General features: G+C 50.2%; 1 protein-coding gene across 6 annotated transcripts in view; it reads left to right on the top strand.

The window, feature by feature from the left end:
- Positions 1–25,116, top strand: part of MYO18B (myosin XVIIIB) — a 221,852-nt gene that overhangs the window by 169,106 nt on the left and 27,630 nt on the right. For all 6 annotated transcript variants that reach the window (XM_043901502.1, XM_043901506.1, XM_043901501.1 and 3 more), the window contains exon 40: positions 19,896–20,026. In XM_043901502.1, the coding sequence (XP_043757437.1) occupies positions 19,896–20,026 (131 nt within the window). The remainder of the gene's footprint in view (positions 1–19,895; positions 20,027–25,116) is intronic.

The raw sequence follows: 25,116 nt of genomic DNA, 5'->3' as shown, positions 1-25,116 counted from the left end.
TGTGAGTCACTCAGTCATGTCTGACTCTTTGCAACCCCGTGGACTAGCCCATCAGGCTTCTCTGTCCGTGGGATTCTCCAGGCAAGAATACTGGAGTGGGTTGTCATGCCCTTCTCCAGGGGCTCTTCCTAACCCAGGGATCGAACCCAGGTCTGCTGCGTTGCAGGCAGATTCTTTACCAGCTGAGCCACCGGGGAAGCCCCCCTCATTTGACAGATGATCAAACAGAGACTCAGGGCATGGTGGGGGAGTGACCTGATGTACCCCAGGTCACAGAAAAACTGCAGTGGAATCCCAAAGGTGGTAGGAAGAGGCAGCCTAACCCCTAAACACAAAGGGAAAAGGCAGAAGCAGTGCCAGCAAACCCAGTCCTCACCTTCCCGAGACCCAGAGGCGACTTCACAGCGGAGTCTAATTCAGAGTGGAATGGGAGGCCTCGCTGCAGAATATGTGCTTTTAATAATGTTTAAATAAAACATGGGAGCATGGGTGTGATCTCCGCGCCGAGCCTGGCTTGTCAGCAGCCCAGGGAGAGTCATAAATAGTTAATAGACAACCACTTATGGCTCTACTTCTGTTAAACCCGGCATCAATTATATATGGCTCATGAATTATGTATCTGGTGTTACTTTGGGGTATATTTTCCACCTTTGGGGGAAAAGAATGAAAAGAATGTGAGGCCTAACAGGGAAGGGATGGCTCTCTTCTGTATTGGTGAAATTCTCTCTGAGGAGGGAGCCTTGCATGGATATGATGGGGAGGTTCCAGCGAACTTGGACCTGGGGAGACTCAGATCACCAGGAGGAGAGCTGGGGCAGCGGTGTGCCAGCTAATGTTAACACCCGGCTCTCCGGGGTGGGTGGAGTCCCGGCTTGTAGTGTTTTCCAAGCTCTCTGATGGAAATCCTCCCCCCGGGGCTGGTGCCCAGCCAACAGTGTGACGTCACGGAGTGCGGCATTGGGAAGCCTCGCAGAGCAGCACTGTTAGATGGTGTCTTCACCAGACAGGTGTGATAGACGCGAACAGCTGCAGAAGCTCTCCAGATCCCCTGCATTGGCAGGTGGGTTCTCAACCGCTGCACCACCAGGAAAGTCCCACCTTTGCTTTCAGTGTGATTTATTTAATTACTTGTAAGTTGATATTATTCGACTTTTAATAATACATAGCTGTATAACAGCTGGCTCACAGAATTCCTGAAAATTCAGCCATCAGCTCTTGCCAGCCAGTAAGGAACTAGTTCCAGCACACCGCAGGCTTGGTGTCTCCTTGGGGTGGGGTCACCCTGCTCTGGGAATACAAGGAGCAGAAGCAGGGAGTCAGAAAGCTCTTAAATCACATCTCATCGCTTGCTGACTGCCTTTTTCCTTAAAGCCAGATTACACCAGTCTGAGAGCTCTGTCCTCTTGAAAACATTCTTTCACCTCATGTATGAAAGGGGTGTGATCGAATCGACTCAGAAAGACTGAAGCGAGTAATCCACGCGGCGCTTCTCGCTCTGCCTGCCACATAACTGCCCTTCCATATGCTGGCTACTCCGCCTCCCCTTCTAGTTCCCTTCTTCCTGTCTTCTGAGATTCTGGACGCAGGTGCTAAGGGCTTCAGGAAGCCCAAAGCCAGATTCTGTGTAGTTTTCCTGTTCGCTTTTGCTTTGCTTTGGTTTGGAGCCACCCAAACACCCACGTTTCCAAACTCTAGGTCAGATCACAGCCCCCCTCCCACCAGCTACACCCAGGGCATCTACCAAACCCAGAGTTAAGGGTTTGATTTTAGAAAACTCTCAGTGTTCATCTCCCACCAATGACTCTGGATTTCGGAGCGTAAAGATGAATTATTTTGGCTGGAAACTTGGCTGAGTATTTTAAAAGGCATTCCATGCGGAGGGTGTTTGAGGCCATGAGCAGGGTGTAAATAACACCTTTTGTAGCTCTCTTGACAGGGAGATAACTCTCCTAATTACTGCCCCGTTATCTCAGCGTGATCCAAAACGACCTGACACATTTCCTAAACTCCCTGTTCACATGCCAGTCTCTCCCCACGAGGAACGGCCTCCCGTATTCTCAGAGAACTGGCGGGAAAACGTGGGCCTTCCTGCCACCCAGCTGGCCAGCACCGAGGGCTCCTGCTTGTCTCCACACAGGTTTCCACAGGAGAGAAATGTGTTCCTAAACAGGACTTAGACCCTCGTGTCACCATCCCCGGGTGTATTTCTGAAACATGAAGGTTCCTGAGCTCTCCTGAGCCCAGGCGGTGAAGGCGCTGGTCTCAATTCAAGAGATGTTATCACCTAATGAAATGAGTTTATTTGCATCTGCCTCTGAGATGAGATATCTAGATAATAAAATCTATTACAGGAAGCCTACCTAGGAGTAATTGGGTCTATTACTCCCTGACTTATGGCTTTGTTTCAGCATCAAAAACAGACTCTCCAGTAATTAATCAGAATTTAAAGTTGCTAATACCAATTATACACAATGTGTGGAGTCTGGAGATGGCAAACGGAAGAGCAAATACTAATCTCATCCCCAGAGACTTCATCAGTTGAACTCTTGTCGCTTTCGACTCAGCTGGAAATTAGAGTAACTTAACTCCCCAAAGTTAATTACTTTACAAAAGGTGAGGGGGGTGGAGATACCGGTTGAATGGTACAGGTGTATATTAAATTATTAAAATAAATCCAATTGAAATTGTTTAGATGAGGTTAAGCCACACTTAATTGTATGTCAGAGAGGCTTGGGAAGGTCAGTCTTCACAACCCAAAGCACAGTTACTGTCCCAGTTGAACATCTTCAGGAGATAGTGATCCCAGGGAGCCCTCAGTCAGACTCTTTAATGTTTTAAACTCATTTCCAAACTATAATCTGGTTTGAAAGATAATTCATCTCTTTCTAGTGCTTTCTTCTTCTTTAGCTGAGCTTAAACAGCAAGAAAGTAGAAGGACCTCTCAGAACTTGAGGATTAAAGCAAGCAGTGGTAAAGAAAAATTGGCTGATTGGGAATTGCAAGTGTAGATGAATAAAAATGGATGACTGAACTGGTCTAACATAGAGCTCTTTTGGTTGTAAGCAGCAGAAACAAACTTCAAATTGGCTTAAGCAAAAGGGAATTTATCACTTATTCTAATGAACTGGTCCTTTACAGAAAAAAAGAAATCTTGCTTACCTTTACCCTTGAACATGAAATTAAAAGATGCTTACTTCTTGGAATAAAAGGTATGACCAACCTAGACAACATATTAAAAACCAGAGACATTACTTTGCCAACAAAGATCCACAGTCAAGGCTGTGGTTTTTCCAGTAGTCATGTATGGATGTGAGAATTGGACCATAAAAGAAAGCTGAGTGCTGAAAAATTGATGCTTTTAAACTGTGGTGTTGGAGAAGACTCTTGAGAGTCCCTTGGCCTGCTAGGAGATCCAACCAGTCCATCCTGAAAGAAGTCAGTCCTGAATATTCATTGGAAAGACTGATGCTGAAGCTGAAACTCCAATACTTTGGCCACCTGATGTGAAGAACTGACTCCTTGGAAAAGACCTATGCTGGGAAAGATTGAAGGTGGGAGGAGAGGGGGATGACAGAGGATGAGATGGTTGGTGGCATCACTGACTCAATGGACATGAGTTTGAGCAAGCTCCAGGAGTTGGTGATGGACAGGGAGGCCTGGCGTGCTGCAGTCCATGGTGTCGCAAAGAGTCAGACCCGGCTGAGCAAATGAACTGAACCTTCAAACATGGCTTAGCACATACTAGGCATAAAAAAATCTTCCCTGGTGGCTCAGAGGGTAAGGTGTCTGCCTGTAATGCGGGAGACCCGGGTTCGATCCCTGGGTCGGGAAGATCCCCTGGGGAAGGAAATGGCAACCCACTCTGGTACTCTTGCCTGGAAAATCCCATGGATGGAGAAGCCTGGTAGGCTACAGTCCATGTGGTCGCAGAGAGTTGGACACGACTGAGTGACTTCACTTTCACTTTTCACTTTCACTTCCAGGCATAAAAAATGCATACTGAACAAAGCCTGGCAGGAGGGGCCGAGAACGCGGAGCCTGGGTGCAAACCTCACGGCTGTCACTTCCTCTTGCGTGACTTTGGCCCAGACGCTCACCTTCTGTGTCTCTGTCCCCTTATAAAATACGGGTAATTACTGCCAAGTCCCGCACAGCACTTCAGGGAAGATTTAATGAGATAATGTGCTTAAATGCTTACCTCAGTGCCGGGCACTGTGACGTCGTCACCGTCGTCATTGTCGTAATCTGTTCTGGCTGTTGTGACAAAGTGCTGCAGACTGGGTGGCTTCTCAGCAACAGGAATTTAGCACTCATAGTTCTGGAGGTTGGGAGGTCCAAGGTCAGGTCACCAGCATGGTCGCACTCTTGTGAGGGTTCTCTACCTGGTTCGTAGCTGGTGCCTTCTCGCTCTGTCCTCAAGTGGTGGAAGGGTCGAGGGCTCTACTCATGTGGGCTCCATCCTCACGACCTAATCACCTCCAGAGGCCCCACCTACGAATACCATCACCTCGAGGGTTAGGATTTCAACAGAGGAATGAAGTGCAGGCAGACATTCAGACCAAGCAGTCATCATCACTGCCGCCTCCATCATCACCACGACCACCATTAGCCTCCTAATGGCCATCCTAATCACCACCCCCCACACCATCATCACATCACCACTGCTACCACTCATTATCACCACCGTGACCACCAATCCCCACACCATCATCACATCACCACTGCCACCTCCTCATCATCAGCATGACCACCAGTCCCCACCACCAGCGTCTCCATTACCATCCCCCCCACCACCAGCAGCATCACCATGAGGGGGAGACCTAGCACAGAAGAGCCCCTTGGAGAACAGACAGGCTCTGAGCTTCCGAGCAGAGGTATAAGCCTAGGCAGTGGTTAAATCATTTCCAGTTAGACAGTTATGGGAATTCTCTCCCCGACGTGCTACGTCCCCCTTGTGACCGGGGGTCCATATCTGTTCCTCCTTATCTGTGCTCAGCGTCCTGGGCACCAGTCTCATTGGAATTCTGTTCTTTGCCCAGTCTTGCTTTGCCTGCATTCCAGGTAAGTGACATGGAGCCCATCCTGCTGCATGTCACCCCTGCCGCACTCCCGCTCAGATAATTAGAATCAACACATTCATTTCCCTAACAGCATCCTCTTCCCTCTCGAAAAGTTTTCAAATGGAAGAAGAAAGGCAGAAGCAAGCTCCATCTGTCCTTGTTCAGACAATTTGCAGCTGTCCACGGCTGACACTCACCCAGCTGGGCAGCCGAGCCAGGCTTCCTGTTCGCTTTTGGTGGGAGGTGACACGGTCGATGCTGTTATTAAGGTTTGGCAGTGGTTTAGACACACGGCATCCTGCTGGAGGGAGGCTTAAAAACAAACACTCAGGGGGAATCCTTCAGACTCCAGCCTTTGTGAGCTAATTGCTTGGCAGGTGGGGAAAAAAAGATGACTAATGTGACTTCTCAGGAAACAAAAGGAAAAGAACTCAGGAAATAAGATGGTTTTCACTTCTTCCTGAGAGTGTGCCCAAATTTCAAGAGGTTGCACCTAGGTAGCATTGAAATGCTCTCTGCTGGGAATCAGCAAATTTTTTCTTTAAAGTCCACGGTAGTAAATAGTTTAGACTTTTGCAGGCCTTGCTATATCTGTCACAACTGCTCAACTCTACTATAGCACAAAAGCAGTCAGAGAATGAGTCAATGAACAATGCATGTTCCAATACAACTTTATTTATAAACACAGGCACAGGCCAGATTTGACCCAGGGATCCGGAGTTTGCACCTTGTTTGAAACAGAAGTTGAAAGGGTTTCATCAAGTGTTGGGATTTGCACAGCAAACTCACAGACCTACTTTAGAGGTTCCCAGGGGTCCCACTCAGACTTGGGCCCACATGGAGGACAATTTTGCCTGGTTCAGACCATGTGTCTCCCAGGACAGCATCTGGCCTCCAGAGACGGATTGAGAGGGGGAAGGAACTTTGAAGGGCTGCCCTGACATGTTCCCTGGCACTGGGAGAAAACCTGAGGGAAACCAGTGAGAGGGCATTGGACCCATTCCTGCCTTCCTGAAGCCCTGGCCCCCTGAGCCGAGCAGGAGATGACCCTAAGCACCTGCAAGGGCAGGCCAGGCCGACCCGGGAGAGCCCGGGGCCCCGCTGCGAGGTAATGAGTCTGTTCATCCCAGAGGCTGGTGCCACTGGGCTGTAACCTTGAGATGTGCAGGGAAAAGAGACAGCGGAGAGCTTGGCGGTTGTGTTTCTTTCCTGCTGGGTCAATAAATGAATAAATGGACTGTGAGCGGCCAAGTGGCTGTTGTAATATTAGATTCCATCAAAAGGAAGATCGCAGAAGTGCACGGAGGGAGCTTCCTTCCACGTCTCCGTGTCTCCCGGCTGGGAGCCGGGCTTGCTGTTGTCGCGGTCTGAGCGGAGGGAGGCGGGGAGGCCAGGCGCTGACACGTACTGCCTGTCCGCGCCGTGGCCCACCTTGTGCCCGTCTCGTTAAATCAGCACTTCGAACCCTGTGAGCGAGGTGGTATTTTTTATCTTTCTCTCTCACATTTTAAAGAGGCTTGCAGAAGGTGAAGTGAGCCTTGCAGCTCAAGGCTGGATGGCTTGGCGACAGTACATGTAGTCAGTCTCTTAGGGGCCAAAACCTGTGCTCTCAGTCAAAATGCTGGTCTTTCTCAAAGCTCGAGTGCCCACGGATCACCCGGGGCTGTTGTTAAAATGCCTGACCTGAGTCAGCAGATTGGGGACAGGGCCTGAGAGGCAGCGTGGTGATGCACGGACCTCGTGGGAGTGTGGCTGCCAGCGCATCACACCCTCTCCTTGTTCCAGAGCCGGTGGAGTCACCAGTTGGGGAGCTTTATGTTTTTAGGATGAGGTCACACAGCGAGTGGGAAGTGGTTTGTTCAGGATTCAAGTCCACATCTGTCTCATCCGGAGTCTGTCTTCTAAAGTCTCTCCCCCCTGTTACGCCTTTAGGTTGGCCCTCAGCCGGGGTTGATTTTGCCCCTCGTGGAGTGTTTGCAGTATCTGGAGACATTTTAGTTTGGCACAACTTAGGGACAGGGCGCTGCATCCGTCTAGTGGGTTAGAGGCCAAGGATACTGTCTCTCAGTATCCTGAAATGCCCAGAACCACTCTCCTCTCCCCGCAACAGAGAATCGTGTGGCCCCCGACGACAATAATACTGATGTTGAGAAACCCTGCACTTGAGCTCAGCCTCCTTCAGTCCAGAAAATCAAATCCATCCAGAGCCCCTCTCCAGAGAGCACGTAGTGCCCTTGAATTAGAGGAGTCAGCATTTGAAAGCATCCCACAAAAGCGGCATGAACCAGCCAGGATCATAACTAACAAAAACACCCATTTCCCAGTCAGTGGGTGGAACTTCCCACTACTCTGAAATGAGGCCAGGGTGTTCAGGTCTCTGTCACATGCTGTTGCCTCAGCAGATGGAAGTCAATCAAGTCTAGAAATGACTATCTTAATCTCCGGTCATTATCACGCCTGGCTGCCCAGGGTTGATCGGTGCCTTTTGCTGTTTGTATCACCCCCGCCGTTTTCTCTGACAGTAGCCCCCCGACCTCCACCTGTTCCTCGGCCAGACGGCATTGACTCTGGTCCAAGCCCAGGGAGGGCCAGAATCCAGCATTGATCGCCAATACCAATAACTCTGGTCTGGGTTTTTCCTGATCAATTCTTGGTGAGACTGTATCTAATAATACGAGATTATAGATGAGGGTTGATTTACCTAGGGAGAGGGGCAGGAATTGCTTTCCCCACTTACTTACCCCAGTTCATTCATGATGGTACTTTGGTTTGTTGAGAACGCCAGCCGGGGCTTTGGTCATGATGAAACCATCAGATGTGTCTGAAAAAAGATCTGAAGAAGGAAGCAGTGTGATAAATAACATTTCGGATGCACCTAGCTCTTCACAGTTTACAGAGTACCTGAACGTGCGCCGAGCCTCCCAGTGCTCTGTGTTGAAATTGCTGCCTCCCATGAGGTTGAGGGGACAGACTCGAGGGTGTGCGCATTGGTACCTGGGGAGCCGGTGCAGAGGCGGGGGCCGTTTCCAGCTCTCGAGTCCTGTGTGGGGCTCAGTCTCTCCCCTGTGCCGACCCTTGCTGGCTCTGCCTGCCAGGCACAGCTGGTGGGATGTGGTCCTGTTTTTTTGGTCACTGCTGACTTGGGTATCAGTACCCAAGCCCTTTACTCCCAGCCTGCCTTCCGACTTCTGGATCTGTAGGCAGTGTCTGCAGTCCCTGGCCAGGTCTCTCCTGGGATGTTCTGGACGCCTCTGGGTGCTGACAGGGGTGAGACCGAACTTCCCCTGAGGGGTTGGCACATTGGCAGTGATGGTTCTGTCTGAGAGCAGGAAAGAGGGATGATGTTTATCGAGCATAAAATTTACTATGTTTTATGCAACATTTCAAGTGCTTTCCATCTGTGAATCCTCAGCTAGACCCACAGCGCAGTGGGGCTATAGCACTCCCACTTTACAGATGAGGAGACTGAGGGTCAGGGAGGTGGGGGGCAGACTGCTCACTGTCATGCTAGAAGTGGTGGAGCTGGGTTGCAAGCTCTTGTTTATGTCAGTTGAGGACCCATGGTGATAAGACTGCATACTGCCCCCACTGTCAATGTAGAAGTGGGAGAATTTAAAGCTGAAGCATTTATGGGATGGTTTCTAAGTAGTTCCAAGTACTGCTTTAGGCATTTGGGATATTAGGCTGAGTACAGCCCTACTCAAAGGAGCTCAATATAACAGGAAATCAGAAATTAATTACAGTCTCGTGGGGTGTGTGTTTAACCCAGGGACTTGTCCCAGTGCCCAGAGATGAAAGTGACTGATTCTACCCAGGAGAGCCAGAGAGGTCATCCCGAAGAGGTGGCTGTGGAATGGGTCTTGAAGGATGAATAGGAGTTAGCTTGTCAGAGCAGAGAAGCACATTCCAGGTGGAGGAATGGCCGGTACGAAGGCACGGAGGCGTGAGGGCACAGCATGACTGGGTGCTGGTGAAGACTGTGGTGCTTACTGGTGTGTGGGTGCAGAGCGTGGGCGGTGGCAGGAGAGGGACCTTGGAAGGTGGGTTGAGAGAAAGACTCCGGAAGGCTTGCTCGGCTCAACTGCACAGTCTGGACTTGCGGAAGTGAAGAAGCACTGGGGCTCTTGAGCAGGAGAGGACTTGATCAGATTAGAAAGATTCTCCCCTAGATGCTGCGTGGAATGTGGGTTGGCGAGGGGGCTGGATTGAAGAGAGAAGGGCCAGTTTAAGGCGACGAGAAGCCTCAGGAGATGGTGATGGACGCTGGGTTTACAAGGGGATGGAGAGCAAGGGAGAGAAGCAGAGACCAGCCCACTGTGTTGATAAGATTCTTGAGGCTCAGCGGAGGGGCCGGGGGTACACAGTAATAAGTCGTTCTCACACTTCGACATCTTTGGATAGAAATCCCAGAGGCCAGATGAGAAGTTACAAAGTCCGATCTCTCCATGTGTGCAGTCACGTGGGGTCGTGGGCTGGGGAGATCTATGAGCTTCATTTCCATTTAAATTGAAATAAGACATGTCAAAGGTGGCCTGATAATTACTGCCTGGAACAATGGCTCTCTGATGCGGGAAGCACAGTGTCGGTGTACTCCGTACAGAGAATTTCTCCATCTGAGACTTAATTACGCTGATATAATTATTCGTCTGTCAGGAAAGTCGGGTGGCACAGATATGTCATATTTGCGTTGGAGCAGAAAAAATGAAAAGCCTCTTTGGCTTTTTGCAGGAGGCAGTGGGTGGGCGGCCTTGGGAAGTGGGGAGCAGGGTGTTTGGAGTTCAGTCCAGGTCGGGTTGCCTGTCTGCAGCAGCAGGTTTTGTGAGGGCCCCCTGGGTGTCAGCCTCAAGAGGGCTGGACTCCGGTGACAGTTCTGTGCCCCTTCCTGAAGATGCTGTAGGAGAAGTCAGAGGCTGGGGGTGATTCTAGGGCTGGGAGAGCTGTGAACTCTGAGTAGTTAGAACTGTAAGGAACTTTAAAGAAGTTTTACTGGCAAACCTCGTGACCCTAAGATGCACAGCAGAGTTGCCTGCTGGTGTCTCCAAGCCTGATCACACTGCCTTCCCCCATCCCATCCTGCCAGCCCCAGAGACCCTCAGCCACATCCCTCTTCTGTGTGTGAGGGCCTCCTGCCTTCTGCCACGCCCCATCCGTCGGGGGAAACATGGGGCCCAAAGCATCAAGTACAGAGCCCACTTCTCAGACTGCAGCCCCAGCCCATAGCACCGTTATAACCCAAATAGCTGCAGCCGGGGCTTAGGCAAAAAGTGGCTTTATCCAAAGTGTGGGAACAGAGAAAGGAGAGAGGAATGCTTGCTGACCCAGGTGAGATGACCTGGGTAGGACTGGCTCAAGTTCTGCTTCTGCTTCTGCCACCCTGGGGCCCAGCAACCGTGGCCAGGTGGCGTCCTGCCCTGAGCTCAGCCTGGGCCCCTGGTGTGTGATGTACGTGCCCGCGGATCTTTGCGTGCTGCTTGGATGTGCATAGTGAGTGCACCTGAGACTGTCTACAGTCCAGCTCTTTATCTCCTAGATTTTTTTTTTTTTTTTTATTAGTTGGAGGCTAATTACTTCACAACACTTCAGTGGGTTTTGTCATGTCTCCTAGATTTTGAACAGCCCAAGTCACCTAAAATATTAACTTTTCAGAAGGCGATAAAGACTCTCAGGCAATAGCTGGGGGCATTTTAAAACAATCAGCCTGAAACTTGGGAAGGGAAGGGAAGGAAAGACAGCAAGCAGGCGCCCAGAGCCGCGTGCTCTCTTCTGCCTGGAGATTAGTGGAGGGTCCTGGCGGGCAGCTGTGGGGGGCGGGGGGGCGGTGGTGGGGGCAGGCGCCAAGGTCCCCTGCTGTGTAACTCCATTCTGCCTTTACTATAAAACTCTTTTACCCGATTGTGCATCAGATAGATGTGTCTGTACACACCTGTAGAAGTGAACACAGGATGGGAATATGGCAACATAGTCGTTAAGAAGGATTGTCCCCCAGGAAACAGACTTAAGGGCATTTTTCTTATATTTTTTGACCACGGATCGAACCTGTACCCTCTGCAGTGGAAGCACAGTATCTCAACCACTGGACTACCAGGGAAGTCCCAAGGGAAATTTTTAGTTTTTTTGTTTTTTTTTTAAATATATTTTCTAAATTCTCTTTAGTGAACCCTATTAGAACCAAAAAAGAAAGGAAACTGTGTCTCAAAAAAAAGAAAGAAAGATCCCACGATGTTACATTAGTTTGTTCGGTTTGCCGTAGCCCAGTGCCACAAACCAGGTAGCTTGGTGAAACAGCAGCGTATTGTCTCACGTTCTGGACATAAGAAGTCTGAAATTAGCATGTTCACAGGGTCTTGCTCCCCTAAAGGTGCCAGAGAAGAAACTGTTTCGTGAATTTGACCTGGCAGTTTGCTGGCAACTTTTGATGTTCCTACTATTCTAAATGCGTCCCTCCAGCCTTCTGTCTCCACATAGCACTCTCCCTCTGAGCCTTCACTTCGCGAGCAGCCGCCATATCATGCGGACACTCAGGCAGCCCAGCAGGGCCCTCACGGCTGGGGACTGAGGCCTCTAGCCGATAGCCTTGTTGGTGAACTTTCTTGGGAAGGACTTTCCAGCTTCAGGGAGGCCTTCAGACCACCGTAGCCCTGGCTGACATCTTCACTGGAACATCATGATAAAACCTGTATGAGTTTCCCATCACCATTGCAGCAAATTAACACAAACTTCATAGCTTTAAAATGACACCATTTAGTCTCTGTTAACGATAAGGTCAGAAGTCCAAAATGAGTCTCACGGGGTTAAAATCAAGGTGAAAGGAGGCCTGGCTCCTTCTGGAGGCCCCAAGGAATGACCTACTCCTTGCATCCTTCAGCTTCTAGAGGCAGCCAGCATTTCTTGGCTTCTGGCTGCATCACTCCAATCAGGGATTCCATCATTACATCATTGCTTTCTTCCCCATGGACCCCCCTCACCTCCCTTCTATAAGGACCCTTATGGTTACAATTAGGGGCCACCCAGAATATCCACAGAATCCAGGATAATCCATCTCAAGATTTTTAATTTAGTCACATCTGCAAGGTTCCCCTTGCCATCCAAATCCAACATATTCATATGTTTTGGGGATTAGGATGTGGGCATCTTTGGGGGCCTTATTCATCCTCCCTTAGACCATGAGTCAGAACCACATAGATAAGCCACCTCTGAATTCCTGGCCCACAGAAAACCATGGGAGATAATGAATGATATTTGATATTTCAAAATGACTAGGTGTTGAGGCAATTTGTTATATAGCAATAAATTACTAACGCAGACTGGAGGTTGTAATCTAGCATTTGGTTGTAACACTTGGCACTCATAATTCTGGATTTATTGCAGTGTCTTCCTTGAAATATGCAAGTAGAGAAGTGTACAAATCGCAAAAGTATACGTTGGATGAATTTTTTTTACAGACCAAAAACACCCTCGTCTGTCTTTAATAACAAAGCCTGGGATGTAGCCCAGATGCTTTTGTGCTCTGTACCAGTAATTCTCCTGTGTCTTCTCCGATTCATTCTCACCCCTTTTCTGCTCTGAACTATAGGAAGCTGTTTTCCCAGCTTGCCTTCTGGTAAGTTCGGCCAGTAGAAGGCAGTGACGGACAATAGAAAGATAAGAGGAGGAGAAGAACCAAGGTGTTCTCCCTCTCTCATGCTACCTTGAGGAGGGGGCAGCCCTGGCCACAGCTCAGGCTCTGTAAGCCCGTGTCCTTTTAGGGACCCTCCTCCCTGACAGCAGCTCCCACTGGGCGGCCCTGCCGTTGCCCGACTTCTTGGCTTTTCCTTCCAGCCCTAGGTGAGCAGTACCTTCCTGCTATTGCTAATCTCTTCTGGCTTCTCATCTTCTCCATCACCTGGAAAACCAAGTCCCTATATTAAATTCCTCTGGTTGAATGATCTAGAGTGATTTCTATCTTCCTGACTGATACAGGCTTCCTTGGAGGCATTACATTAAATCCTTCTGACTTCAACAAAAAAAGCATCAGGTTCATAGAATTCATTTTCTGAAAAATGAGGCTATCCTCACTATACAGTCCCTGCAGGTTTCATATTTTCAAAGTCTTCACTTGGAAAGAAGGAAACGGGAACGTTTGTTACGTATCAGGTGCAAGCCACGGTATGAGGTATACCAGTTGTATGCAGTTTTACACTATTTCACTTGTTCCTCACAGTACTGTTTGTGTGGAGTAATACTGTCATTTTAACAGATGAGAAACTGGAAGTCAGAAAGTGTTGGTGGCTCTCCAGAAGTCACACGGCGCTTCACCTTGCCCTAAGGCCAGTGCTTCTCCAGCTGCTCCCGCCTTGGTGGCGGTTTGCATCTCCCCCGCCCCTCCCCGCCCAGCAGGGTGTCTCCCGAGGTGTGGTGGGCTTCAGCTTCCCTCGGCCCCGTAGAGCACCCATCAGTTTCAAGGAGAAATACCCACTACCCCAACCAGCTAATGTAAGTTTCTTGAGGATTCAGGAGGCATTTCCAGGACGATTGAGGTTAATTTGAAGTGTTGGCAGGGTTGGCAGTTCCAGTTGATGCTGGCGGATGGAGCAGAGGGCAGCCCCAGGGAGAAGCACTTAGCTGGATGGTTCAGAGGGTGGTCTCGGGCCCCACATCGCCTGCGATCCATTAGACGTGCCTGCCGCAGGCGAAGAAAAGGGACAGGAGGGCTTGTGAGATTATTTCCTGCCCCTTTGGAAACAGGTAGGCCTGAGCTTGAACCTGTGCATCACTGTCCAGCTGGGTGACTTTGGGATCTCTGACGAGTCACTCTGTGTCTGTCACATCATTAAAATACAGTAAAAGAATTTGCAGGACTGTTTTGAAGAGAGGGTATTGCCTCGTGGCAACCAGCTTCTCCCTAGCCCTGCTTCCAGGTGGAGATTGGGCTCCTTTTCATGAGCTTCTCCTGTTGCGGAGGGCGGGCTCTAGAGCATGCAGGCTCAGTAGCTGTGGCACACGGGCTTCTTTAGTTGTGGCACGTGGGCTTAGTTGCCCAGCGGCGGGTGGGAGCTTCATCTCCCAACCAGGGATCAAACCCAAGTCCCCTGCATTGGAAGGCGGATTCTTAATCACTGGACCACCAGGGAAATCCCCACAGTCTTAAATAAGGGAATCTGGCGCATCATTTGGGGTTTCTAAGGGGCGCTCCAGCTCTTTCTCAGAGCGGGACTGAACACGTCCTGCCAGTGCTCACGCCATTGTCCTTAGGGCTTGGGGGCTCTTGCCAGGACACAGCGCACGGGGCCCTTCCTCCCAGGCACGTGACCTTTGCACAATTTAAGTGAAATGGTGGTGGTTCCTCAAAGCTCACCCCGGAGGTAGTAATTCCGCTGCGACTTCGTTGTAGTATTCTTGGGTTACTTTTTATGGGTTTCTATTGTATATGGCTCTGAGGGTTCTTATAAAGATGATGTGAGAGAAGGTTTTGCAGACACTCAGCACCATGCCTGCCCATGTGAGAGACAGAAATAAATACGTTCATTTATTAATTATTCACAGATACTTGTTAACTACATGCTGCATGTCAGACTGGGAATACTTGTGTGTGTATCTATAAATACACATGTGCACACACATTCACACATATACACATTTATATATATTTACATTTATGTTTTCAGATACTATATGCATACGTTATATAAACATGCATTTTGTATATATTTCTACAGCTTATGTATGTGTGTATAATTTCTTTAACACCAGTCTCTGTAAATAAAGTTTCCATTTGTCTTTAGCACATCAAAAACGAATAGCAAGATGATTTCTCATCAGGTGTGGGGGATGTTTCCAGATAGTCTGCTCTATGCTATAAACTGTGCTGTGCTATGCTTAGTCGCTCGGTCATGTCCAACTCTGTGGCCCCATGGACTGCAGCCCGCCAGGCTCCTCTGTCCATGGGATTCTCCAGGCAGGAATACTAGAGTGGGTTGCCATGCCCTTCCCCAGGGGATCTTCCCAACCCAGGGATCGGATCCAGGTCTTCCGAACTGCAGGTGGATTCTTTACCATCTGAGTCACCAGGGAAGCCCATACTGTAAACTCGGTGAAATTAACTTTGGGAAGCCTTGTGGGATACCCCCCAAAAGTGAATAAGGCAACCTCCAGAGCCGCAGAAAGTGACATATGAGAGTCCCGTGTGTCTGCAGACAGGAGAGGGGCCTCTGAAGGCGGAGATGCCCTGGGCAGAGGAACCAGACAACGGTTTTAAATATTAGCCTCTAATTGAACCTCACAAGAGGAGACGATGTTAATTGCAGCCACTAATTATTGTATGAACTGCTCCCTACGTGAGCAGCTCCACACAGCATGTTCCAAGGGGAGCAGCCTGGGCGTTTAACAGGGTTGATGAGTCTCTTCCACAGTGCGAGGGCGGCCAGCACACATACATACCACGTGGTCTTGTGTTGGTGTCTCTATGCATGGTGTGTATTATGTGCAGCTAAGCGAGTATCACCCTGTCCCTCCTTTATTCGCCTCTTACAGTCATGCAGTAACACCGTTCACTCAATCCTAAGACATCTTGAGTGCCTGTTCTGTTCCAGACTCAGCAATACAGGTAGATTTGGGCCCTAAAAGAATGATGCTCTGCGGAAGTTAGGAGTTTGTCTATACCTCCTGCACCTGGGTCAGTGCTGGCGCATAGTTCATGCTCAATGTTTGTTTAATGAATGATATGTAATATGCATACATACATACCTATATATATATAATGAATATATACGTTATGTCAGTGTTTTATGTCTATTACAATGTATGTATCACTCCCAGGTGGCGCCAGTGGCAAAGAACCTAATGCAGGAGATGTAAGACACGCAGGTTCGATCCCTGAGTCAGAAGATCCCCTGGAGGAGGAAATGGCAACCCACTCCAGTATTCTTGCCTGGAGAATCCCATGGACAGGGGGGCCTGGCAGACTGCAGTCCATGGGGTTGCGAGGAGTCAGACACGACTGAGGCTCCTGAGCACGCAATCACTGTGTTATGGCTACAGAGTAATGTGGACATACGGGTTATTCGTTAGTGGGTTTCTGCTGGATACATCTTACTATCTATATAGTTCTGTAACCTAATTTTTCCTCCAGCTTCTTCCTGCCCCATGTCCCTAAAAAGAGAAAATCACAGAAGACCACAGGCTTACCCTTGGCCTCAGAACGCAGCCTCACTTGTGTAGCAGCAGTCCTGACCAGGCGCTGCTCCGGGGGTGGAAGAAGGCCCGGCCCTCCCTGTGCCCTCTTCTCCTGGTGCCCCCCTCCCGTGTCTCTCGAGCTGTCTCTGGCAGGGGCTGGTGGGGCCGCCGCATCCGCGTCGCCTAATGACTGGGTTTCTGCAATCAGCAGACTCCCTGCTTTTTGAGCTGAAGCAGGAAAGGTGCGCTGATTGCTGATGACACAGACTCTGAATTTCCCAAATCCGTCTTGGCAGGTTTCCACTGAGCATGGTGTGCGCCCCCAGGCAAATTGGAGGGTGGAGCCCAGAGGGCAAGGGGCGTGGTGGAGAGTGAGGGGGGCAGCAGCAGGTCCCCGGAACCACCTGCCTCGTCCGTCTGTGGATGGTTTTCTTGCTCTCGACTCTCCTTGCTGTCTGTGTAACTCACCCTTTAAGCTGCCCTTGCTTTCCACCCCTGCTTCTCCTCTGCAGGTGGTGAAAAGCCTTCAGAGGCCTGCATTCCAGCCTCCTTATCCTCTGTGTGACCTTGGCAGACCACCCCAGTGCTGTGGGGACACCCACCCGGTTGCTGCTTGTTCTCCTCTGAGAATTAAAAGACAGTAACGTCACTGCTGGCCAAGCCTTTCCTCTCTGCCACGCTCATTCTATGCTCACAGCAGCCCTGCCAAGGGGCCCCTGCTGCCTCCATTTTACCCATGGGGATCAGAGAGGTTGAGTAACTTGCTGATGGTCACATAGCCTGTAGGTGGGAGAGATGGGATCTGAGCCCAGGCATCCTGGCTCCAAGAGCCTACTTTCATGATCATGATAGTGCGGATCGGACCCACCTCAGGTCCCCACTTTCTCTGCTCACCTGCTTAGTCGCAGCCCAGAGCACCCCGTCCCTCTCCTCTGTCCTCCAGGAGGCCCCTGCAGGTCAAGGCCGGAGGACCTTGTTGTTCCCTCTGCATGATGTTGACATGGGCCAGGGTCACCCAAGCACAGCTGGGAGGGGCCATCTGGGCTCTTCTCACTTGGCTCATGTGGCACGAGGGCCTCACCTGGGAACCAGGACCGGGCTGCCTGGCTTTGTGGTCCCTCGACTGTGTGGCCTTGGGCGGGTCTTCTTGCCGCCCTGCTGCTCGTCTCTAAAAGAAGCCTGGCATGGCCCCGACGGGGCCTGTCTTACAAACACACCGATGCCTCGTCCCCTCGCCTCCCAGGGACGCTGTCGTCCTGGCCCACTAGCAAGGAGCTGAGCCCAGGCGATGCTCCTGCCGTCTGCTGGGATTGTGTGCCCAGCCGTCTTCCTGGTATCTTGATGAGCTGACAAGCACCCCCTCGCCGTCCCGCAGTGTGCGTTATTTCCTCTGACAGCCCACCAGCCTCCTGCCTGGGGGCCCCCGCCTCAGACCACAGCTCACCTCATCAGCACCGAGATGGGGATTTCACAGCTGGCAGTTTCAATCAGCCGCGATGTTCCACCAGCCCCTGTGCGCACCCCCGCACCTCTCCACGCCGCCCCTTCCCTCGTCAGCTGGGCTTGACCCTTCGGCTTCCTTGGCCTTTGCTCACTCTCTCTCTCAAATTGAAAAGGACGCACAATCAAGGAAAAGGCACAGACTTACAATATCGTGGATGAATCAGCTGGCCTGCTATGGGGAGCTGAGTGTGTCCCTGCAAAAGGAGCCCTGGGCCTCGCTGGCATTCCCAGGGGCAGGCAGGCAGAGCCCCAGAAAGATCACTGGCCGGTGAGCGAGGCAGCCTGCCCCGAGTGACTTCCCTGGCCTCAGTTTCCTCATCTGCAAAATAAAGAAAAGCCATCCCAGGCTCAGAGAAGGGCTGTGCTGTTGGTGAGTTTCGGGGAGCTGAGAGCTGTACTTAAATGGACCCACAGTCCTTAGGTTTTCACCCTTCACACTCTCATCAGTTGGGATATACCTGGTGCCCAAGACAACAGTCAAAAAGCAACTTGACCTAAGAGCAGCTTGAAGGAAAAATCCTATCCCTCACCCACCTCTGCTCCTATCCGTAAATATTCTCAGCTCTCCACGTGTTTTCTCAACTGCATGTGTGCTGTTTGCATGGAGGCCTGGGCATAATATTCTCTGTCCTTTTCTGCCTCCTCGACACTATTTCACTAAGGGTTCCCCGCTGGCCCCATCCTAACTGCTAATGTTGACCTCTGTCTGAGAGCATCAGAGTGGCGCACTGCAGTCCCCCTGCCAGTCCCCGCGGCTGGGGGACGGGCGGCTCTCAGGCTCTCGGCATCATCAGTAGCTCCACTCCAAGCGTCCTGGGTCCAGAGCCTTGCTCTGCTGCCCGCTTTTTTCATGTTTATTGTTGATGTTACTGTTGGTTGCCCTGGGTCTTCATGGTTGCACACTGGCTTTCTGTAGCTGCAGTGCATGAGCATCTCATTGCCGTGGCTTCTCTGGTTGCAGAGCACAGGCTCGAGGCGCACAGACTTCAGGAGTTGTGACTCGCAGGCTCAGTAGTTGTGACACATGGGCTTCATTGCCCTGCGGTGTGTGGGACCTGCCCAGACCAGGAGTCAAACTCGTGTCCCCTGCATCGGAAGGCAGATTCTTAACCTCTGGACCAGCAGGGAAGCCCTGCTCTGCCTTTTGACTCCTCCCCTCGCTAGGATTAGCTCCCAGAAGGTGGGTCTCTGGGGTGAACGCAGGGTTTCTCAGGCTGGACACTGGTGACACTCGTGTGACGTAATCGGTCCTCAGTGGTGGGGGCTGCTCTGTGAACTGAGGATGCTGGACAGCACCCTTGGCCTCTGCTCTGCGAGAGGCCACCAGACCCCCATTGACAACCAGCAATGCCTCTACACAGCGTCTCCTGGAGGGCAGACTCACCCTCAGCCGACAGTCATTGTGCGAACGGGGAGCAGTGTGTGGAAAACGTGACACGTGGCAGTCAGAGGCTTTCCAGAGAGTCTGGATGAAATCCGGTTAGGGCGGAAAGTATGGATGAGCACAGATGGAGTCTGCTGCATCCGCTCAAGTTCCAGCTTGAGTTCCATTCAAGCCTTTGCTCCCCCAGGCCTCATCTCTTCATCTGTGAAATGGGGACAGTGATAGAGCTTCGTGCCAGGCTCGTGAGCAGTGAGTGAAGGCAGGGGCCCTAAACACTGAACGCGGCGCTGGGCGTGGAAAGGTCTCAGTACACTTCAGTGGTGCTGGCCAGCTGCAGAAGGAGCCCTGCTGGGGTTTCTGTCTTTGCCCGTGCTGCCTTTGAGGGCGGTGGGAGGGCTGGGGGAGTCTGGGTGACAGAGTAGAGAGGGACCTGCTCTTCTGCCCTCCCACCAACCTCCGCCCACATCCATCCCTGGGGCAGGACTCAGCCTCCAGAACCGGCCTCAGCAGCTCTCCTGGGAAACATCACTGAGTCTTATGTCCGCCACCCATCCAGGGCATCCTGTGTGGGGTCGCGCAGGCCGGGTCCAGCATTCCTGCTGTGCGTGAGCGCCTGAGGCATCTGTTCCTGCTCTGAAATCTGCAGCATCTGTCTGAGGCTCCATAAGCCCTTCCTTAGAGAGAGGATACCCACCATGTCACAGGGACCCGGTGAACACCAGGCTCCTCCCCAGAACTCTCGTAGGTGAGTGGGGGTCTCGCCCAGGGCCAACGTGTGCTGTGGTCTCTGTCCCCAGGAGAAGTACGTGGAGGAGCTCGCCGCAATCAGACAGACCCTGCAGACTGACCTGGAGACGTCCATCCGGCGGATCGCCGACCTGCAAGCAGCCTTGGAGGAGGTGGCGTCCAGCGACAGCGACACAGAGAGGTAACCTGTGAGGGGCAGGCGGGGCCGGGCACGGCAGCCGGGCTGCGCCCTGGGGGCTCTGCGGTCTTCAGCGGACAGGGCTCCCCTCTCCAGTCTGGGGTTCCGGGGACTCAGGCGCGCTGGGGGCGGGAGGACAGCTGGCCGGCTTGGGCGAGCAGAGGCGGGATGCTCCCCGCTGGTGGTACCGTCCTTGCTGAGGTCCTGGGCTGGTGACCGCTGCTCAGAGGCGTGTAGCCGCCGACTCCCCCGTGAAGGTGTTCATTCTCAGCATCAGTGTGACACAGACACAGTGGACTCGCCGTGTTCTGGCCTCTAAATGAAGGGCTTTATCTAAAAAAATGCTCAGTTTGTGCAAAAATAGCTTCCACACCAACATCCTGAGGATTTCTACAATGTCCCACTAATGTGCACAGCTGCGAAATTGCTGGTAAAATGGCAAATCCTGATCCTGCAGCCGCTTCCCAGCTCATGGTCACATTCAGGGTCCCCGTCCGCCCCCACCACCAGTTTTATTAGTCATGACAGGACCGACGTCTGTAATTACAAACCCCTGGCACCAGTACTTCTGCTCCGTGCTTGGGCTGGCTTCTCCGTTAATAGAAATGCTGGAGCTTTTGCATTAATTATAAAAGGAATTAATGACTGTATATACTAGTATTGGAGGTTTTTTACAAATGGGCAAAACTTTTAAACCATTTTTGCTTGCACAGAAGTAGATTGCTTTTCTAATAAACAGTAAAAGTTCTAAAAATAACAAGACTGGAAAGAGGCAGAGTCTGTCCTTGGAGGTGCAGGCACAGGCTAGGCAGGTGTGAGAGGGAACCAGGGTCCACGCCTGTGAAACAGCCTGTGTTCAGGACTGTGTGAGGGGTGGGGTGGCCACAGGACCCCCGGGGTGAAAAACGCGCCTTGGACCTGGAGGAGCCCAGGCCGCACATGGGATTCTTGCAGCTAGAAGAGGGGGCGGCTTAGGGAGGGTTCAGGTACTGCCTTTCAGCCAGCCCGATTTCCAATCAGGGATCCGAGGGTTCATTTTGGCATGACTTTGTTCAAGTCTGTCAACTAGCTGGCTCAGATGGTAAAGAATCTGCCTGTGATGCAGGAGACATGGGTTCGATTCCTCGGTGGGAAAGATCCCTTGGAGAAGGAAATGGCAACCCAGTCTAGTATTCTTGCCTGGAGAATCCCATGGACAATGGAGCCTGGCGGGCTACAGTTCATGGGTTGAAAGAGTCGGACACAACTTACCAACTAAACTACCACCTGTATTCTTACCAGGGAAGAATCCCCTGGACAGAGGGGCCTGGTTGGCTACAGTCATTGGGGTCGCAAAGAATCAGACATGACTGAGTGACTAATACTTTTACTTTCCTCCAGTTATTCAATCTCTTTGAGCCTCAGTCTCTTCATCTGTAAGATGGGTTGATAATAAGAAGTGAAAAACTCTGACCCTGGCACAGACCCGTGTACCTGGCGGGGCTCAGCCATCATCAGTTCCATTCATTCATCCGTGTGATCAGTTCCACCCATTCCACGCCACACTGAGCCGGGCGTTTGTCTCAGTCCACTTGCTTCTTGTCATCATGTGTCTCCATCTTAGAGATACAGGGAGACTGAATAACTTGCCTGGGGACAGGCGGAAGTTAAAGTCCTGAGGAGTAGAAAGGGGGAGGAGAGCACAGGTCTCTGCCTCCAAGGAGGCCACATTCTGTGTGTGTGTGTGTGTGTCCCGGCCCGTGAATACAGTGGACAGACTGATGAATAAAATACTAGACTATAGTAGGAGTTACAAAGACAGAGAACACGATGCTTTGATGAATGGCAGGGGGGTACACTTGGCCTCTCTGAGAGGAAAAATTGAACTGAAACCTGGGTTGAAAGAAGGAGCCAGAGGTGGGAGCCTGGAGAAAAGTGAGTCAGGGCCGACGAAGAGTGTTCTGGAAGTAAACCCTGACCAGCCTGCCCAAGTGAGATAAACGGAAAAGAGCGAGAGTCTCCTGCTCTTCTTCCTTCCCTCTCTCCCACCTTTCTTTGCCTTTTGAAGTGGCCCACTGTGTCCTCATGAAGTGCCCCAGGACCCCAAGCAGGATCGGCAGCATAACCCATGAGTCCACGGAGGATGAGAACCTGGGGCTTTTTGTTCACAATCAGTTCAGTTCAGTCACTCACTCATGTCTGACTCTTTGCAACCCCATGGACTGCAGCACACCAGGCTTCCCTGTCCATCACCAACTCCCGGAGTTTACTCAAACTCATGTCCATCGACTTGGTGATGCCATGCAACCATCTCACCCTCTATCGCCCCCTCTTCTGCCTTCAATCTTTCCCAGCATCAGGGTCTTTTCAAATGAGTCAGCTCTTTGCATCAGGTGGCCAAAGTATTGGAGTTTCAGCTTCAGCATCAGTCCTTCCAATGAATATCCAGGACTGATTTCCTTCAGAATGGACTGGTTGGATCTCCTAGTAGGCCAAGGGACTCTCAAGAGTCTTCTCCAACACCACAGTTCAAAAGCATCAATTCTTCACCGCTCAGCTTTCTTTATAGTCCAACTCTCATATCCTTACATGACCACTGGAAAAACCATAGCCTTGACTAGACAGACCTTTGTTGGTAAAGTAATGTCTCTGCTTTTTAATATGCTGTCTAGGTTGGTCATAACTTTTCTTACAAGGAGCAAGTGTCTTTTAATTTCATGGCTGCAGTCACCATCTGCAGTGATTTTGGAGCCCCAAAAAACAAAGTCTGTCATTATTTCCATTGTTTCCCCATATATTTGCCATGAAGTCTTGCAACCAGATGCCATGATCTTAGTTTTCTGAATGCTGAGTTTTAAGCCAACTTTTTCACTCTCCTCTTTCACTTTCATCAAGAGGCTCTTTAGTTCTTCGCTTTCTGTGGTAAGGGTAGTGTCATCTGCATATCTGAGGTTATTGATATTTCTCCTGGCAGTCTTGATCCCAGCTTGTGCTTCACCCAGCCCAGCGTTTCTCATGATGTACTCTGCATATAAGTTAAATTAACAGGATGACAATATACAGCCTTGACATACTCCTTTCCTGATTTGGAAACAGTCTGTAATTCCATGTCCAGTTCTGTTGCTTCCTGACCTGCATACAGATTCCCCAGGAGGCAGGTAAGGTGGTCTGGTATTCCCATCTCTTGAAGAATTTTCCACAGTTTGTTGTGATCCACACAATCAAAGGCTTTGACATAGTCAATAAAGCAGAAGTAGATTTTTTTCTAGAATTCCCTTGCTTTTTTGATGATCCAGCAGATGTCAGCAATTTGATCTCTGGTTGCTCTGCCTTTTCTAAATCCATCTTGAACATCTGGAAGTTCACAGTTCACATACTGTTGAAGCCTGGCTTGGAGAATTTTGAGCATTACTTTGATAGAGTGTGAGATGAGTGCAATTGTGCGGTAGTTTGAGTATTCTTTGGCATTGCCTTTCTTTGGGATTGGAATGAAAACTGACCTTTTCCAGTTCTGTGGCCACTACTGAGTTTTCCAAATTTGCTGACATATTGAGTGCAGCACTTTAACAGCATCATCTTTTAGGATTTAAAATAGCTCAACTGGAATTCCATCACCTCCACTAGCTTTGTTTGTAGTGATGTTCCCTAAGGCCCACTTGGCTTCACGTTTCAGGATGTCTGGCTCTAGGTGAGTGATCACACCATCGTGATTATCTGGTTTATTAAGATAGTTCTTCTGTGTATTCTTGACACCTCTTCTTAATATCTTCTGCTTCTGTTAGGTCCATATCATTTCTTTCCTTTATTTTGCGCACCTTTGCATAAAATGTTCCCTTGGTATCTGTAATTTTCTTGAAGAGATCTCTAGTCTTTCCCATTCTGTTATTTTCCTCTATTTCTTTGCATTGCTCACTGAGGAAGGCTTTCTTATCTCTCTTTGCTATTCTTTGGAACTCTGCATTCACATGGGTGTATCTTTTAACTCAGATGACCATTATATCTACTACTGTGGGCAAGAATCCCTTAGAAGACATAGAGTAGCCATCATAGTCAACAAAAGAGTCTGGAATGCAGTACTTGGATACAGTCACAAAAACGACAGAATGATCTCTGTTCGTTTCCAAGGCAGACTGTTCTGTATCATAGTAATCCAGGTCTCTGCCCCGACCAGTAATGCTGAAGAAGCTGAAGTTGAACGGCTTTATGAAGACCTACAAGACCTTCTAGAACTAACACCCCAGAAAGATGTCCTTTTAATTATAGGGGACTGAAATGCAAAAATAGTAAGTCAAGAAACACCTGGAGTAACAGGCAAATTTGGCCTTGGAGTACAGAATGAAGCAGGGCAAAGGCTAATAGAGTTTTGCCAAGAGAATGCACTGGTCATAGCAAACACCCTCTTCCATCCCCAGATTGTCAATACCGAAATCAGATTGATCACATTCTTTGCCGCCAAAGATGGAGAAGCTCTATACAGTCTGCAAAAACAAGACCAGGAGCTGACTGTGGCTCAGATCATGAACTCCTTATTGCCAAAATTAGACTTAAATTGAAGAAAGTAGGGAAAATCACTAGACCATTCAGGTATGACCTAAATCAAATCTGTTACTATTATACAGTGGAAGGGAGAAACAGATTCAAGGGATTAGATCTGATGGACAGGGTGCCTGAAGAACTATGGACAGAGGTTCGTGACATTGTACAGGAGGCAGGGATAAAGACCATCCCCAAGAAAAAGAAATACAAAAAGGCAAAATAGTTGTCTAAGGAGGCCTTACAAATAGCTGTGAAAAGAAGAGACGCAAAAGGTAAAGGATAAAAGGAAAGATATACCCACTTGTTCAGAATAGATTTGGAATTTCACAGCAGTCACAGCAAAGCAGCACCACATGCAGGCCCCTCTGGGCACGGGCTGGGAGCCTGTGAAGCCAGCCCTGAGCCCAGGTTGCTTCCTGGGAAGCATCTCCTAATTCTTAGCTGCCTTGGGCCTCCCTGTCTTATAACTCCCACGGAGCGTGGGTTTCAGTAATGGCATAGGCGTGGGAGGAGACGGGGGAAAAATCGCCCAGAAAGAAGGCTCAACACTTCTTAAGTCTCAGTTCCAGAGAATTAGT

The sequence above is a fragment of the Cervus elaphus genome, chromosome 5 (assembly GCF_910594005.1).
Source record: "Cervus elaphus chromosome 5, mCerEla1.1, whole genome shotgun sequence".
NCBI classification, from domain to species: domain Eukaryota; kingdom Metazoa; phylum Chordata; class Mammalia; order Artiodactyla; family Cervidae; genus Cervus; species Cervus elaphus.
Note: the sequence above shows the minus strand (reverse complement) of the source record. Positions and strands in the feature narration are given on the sequence as shown.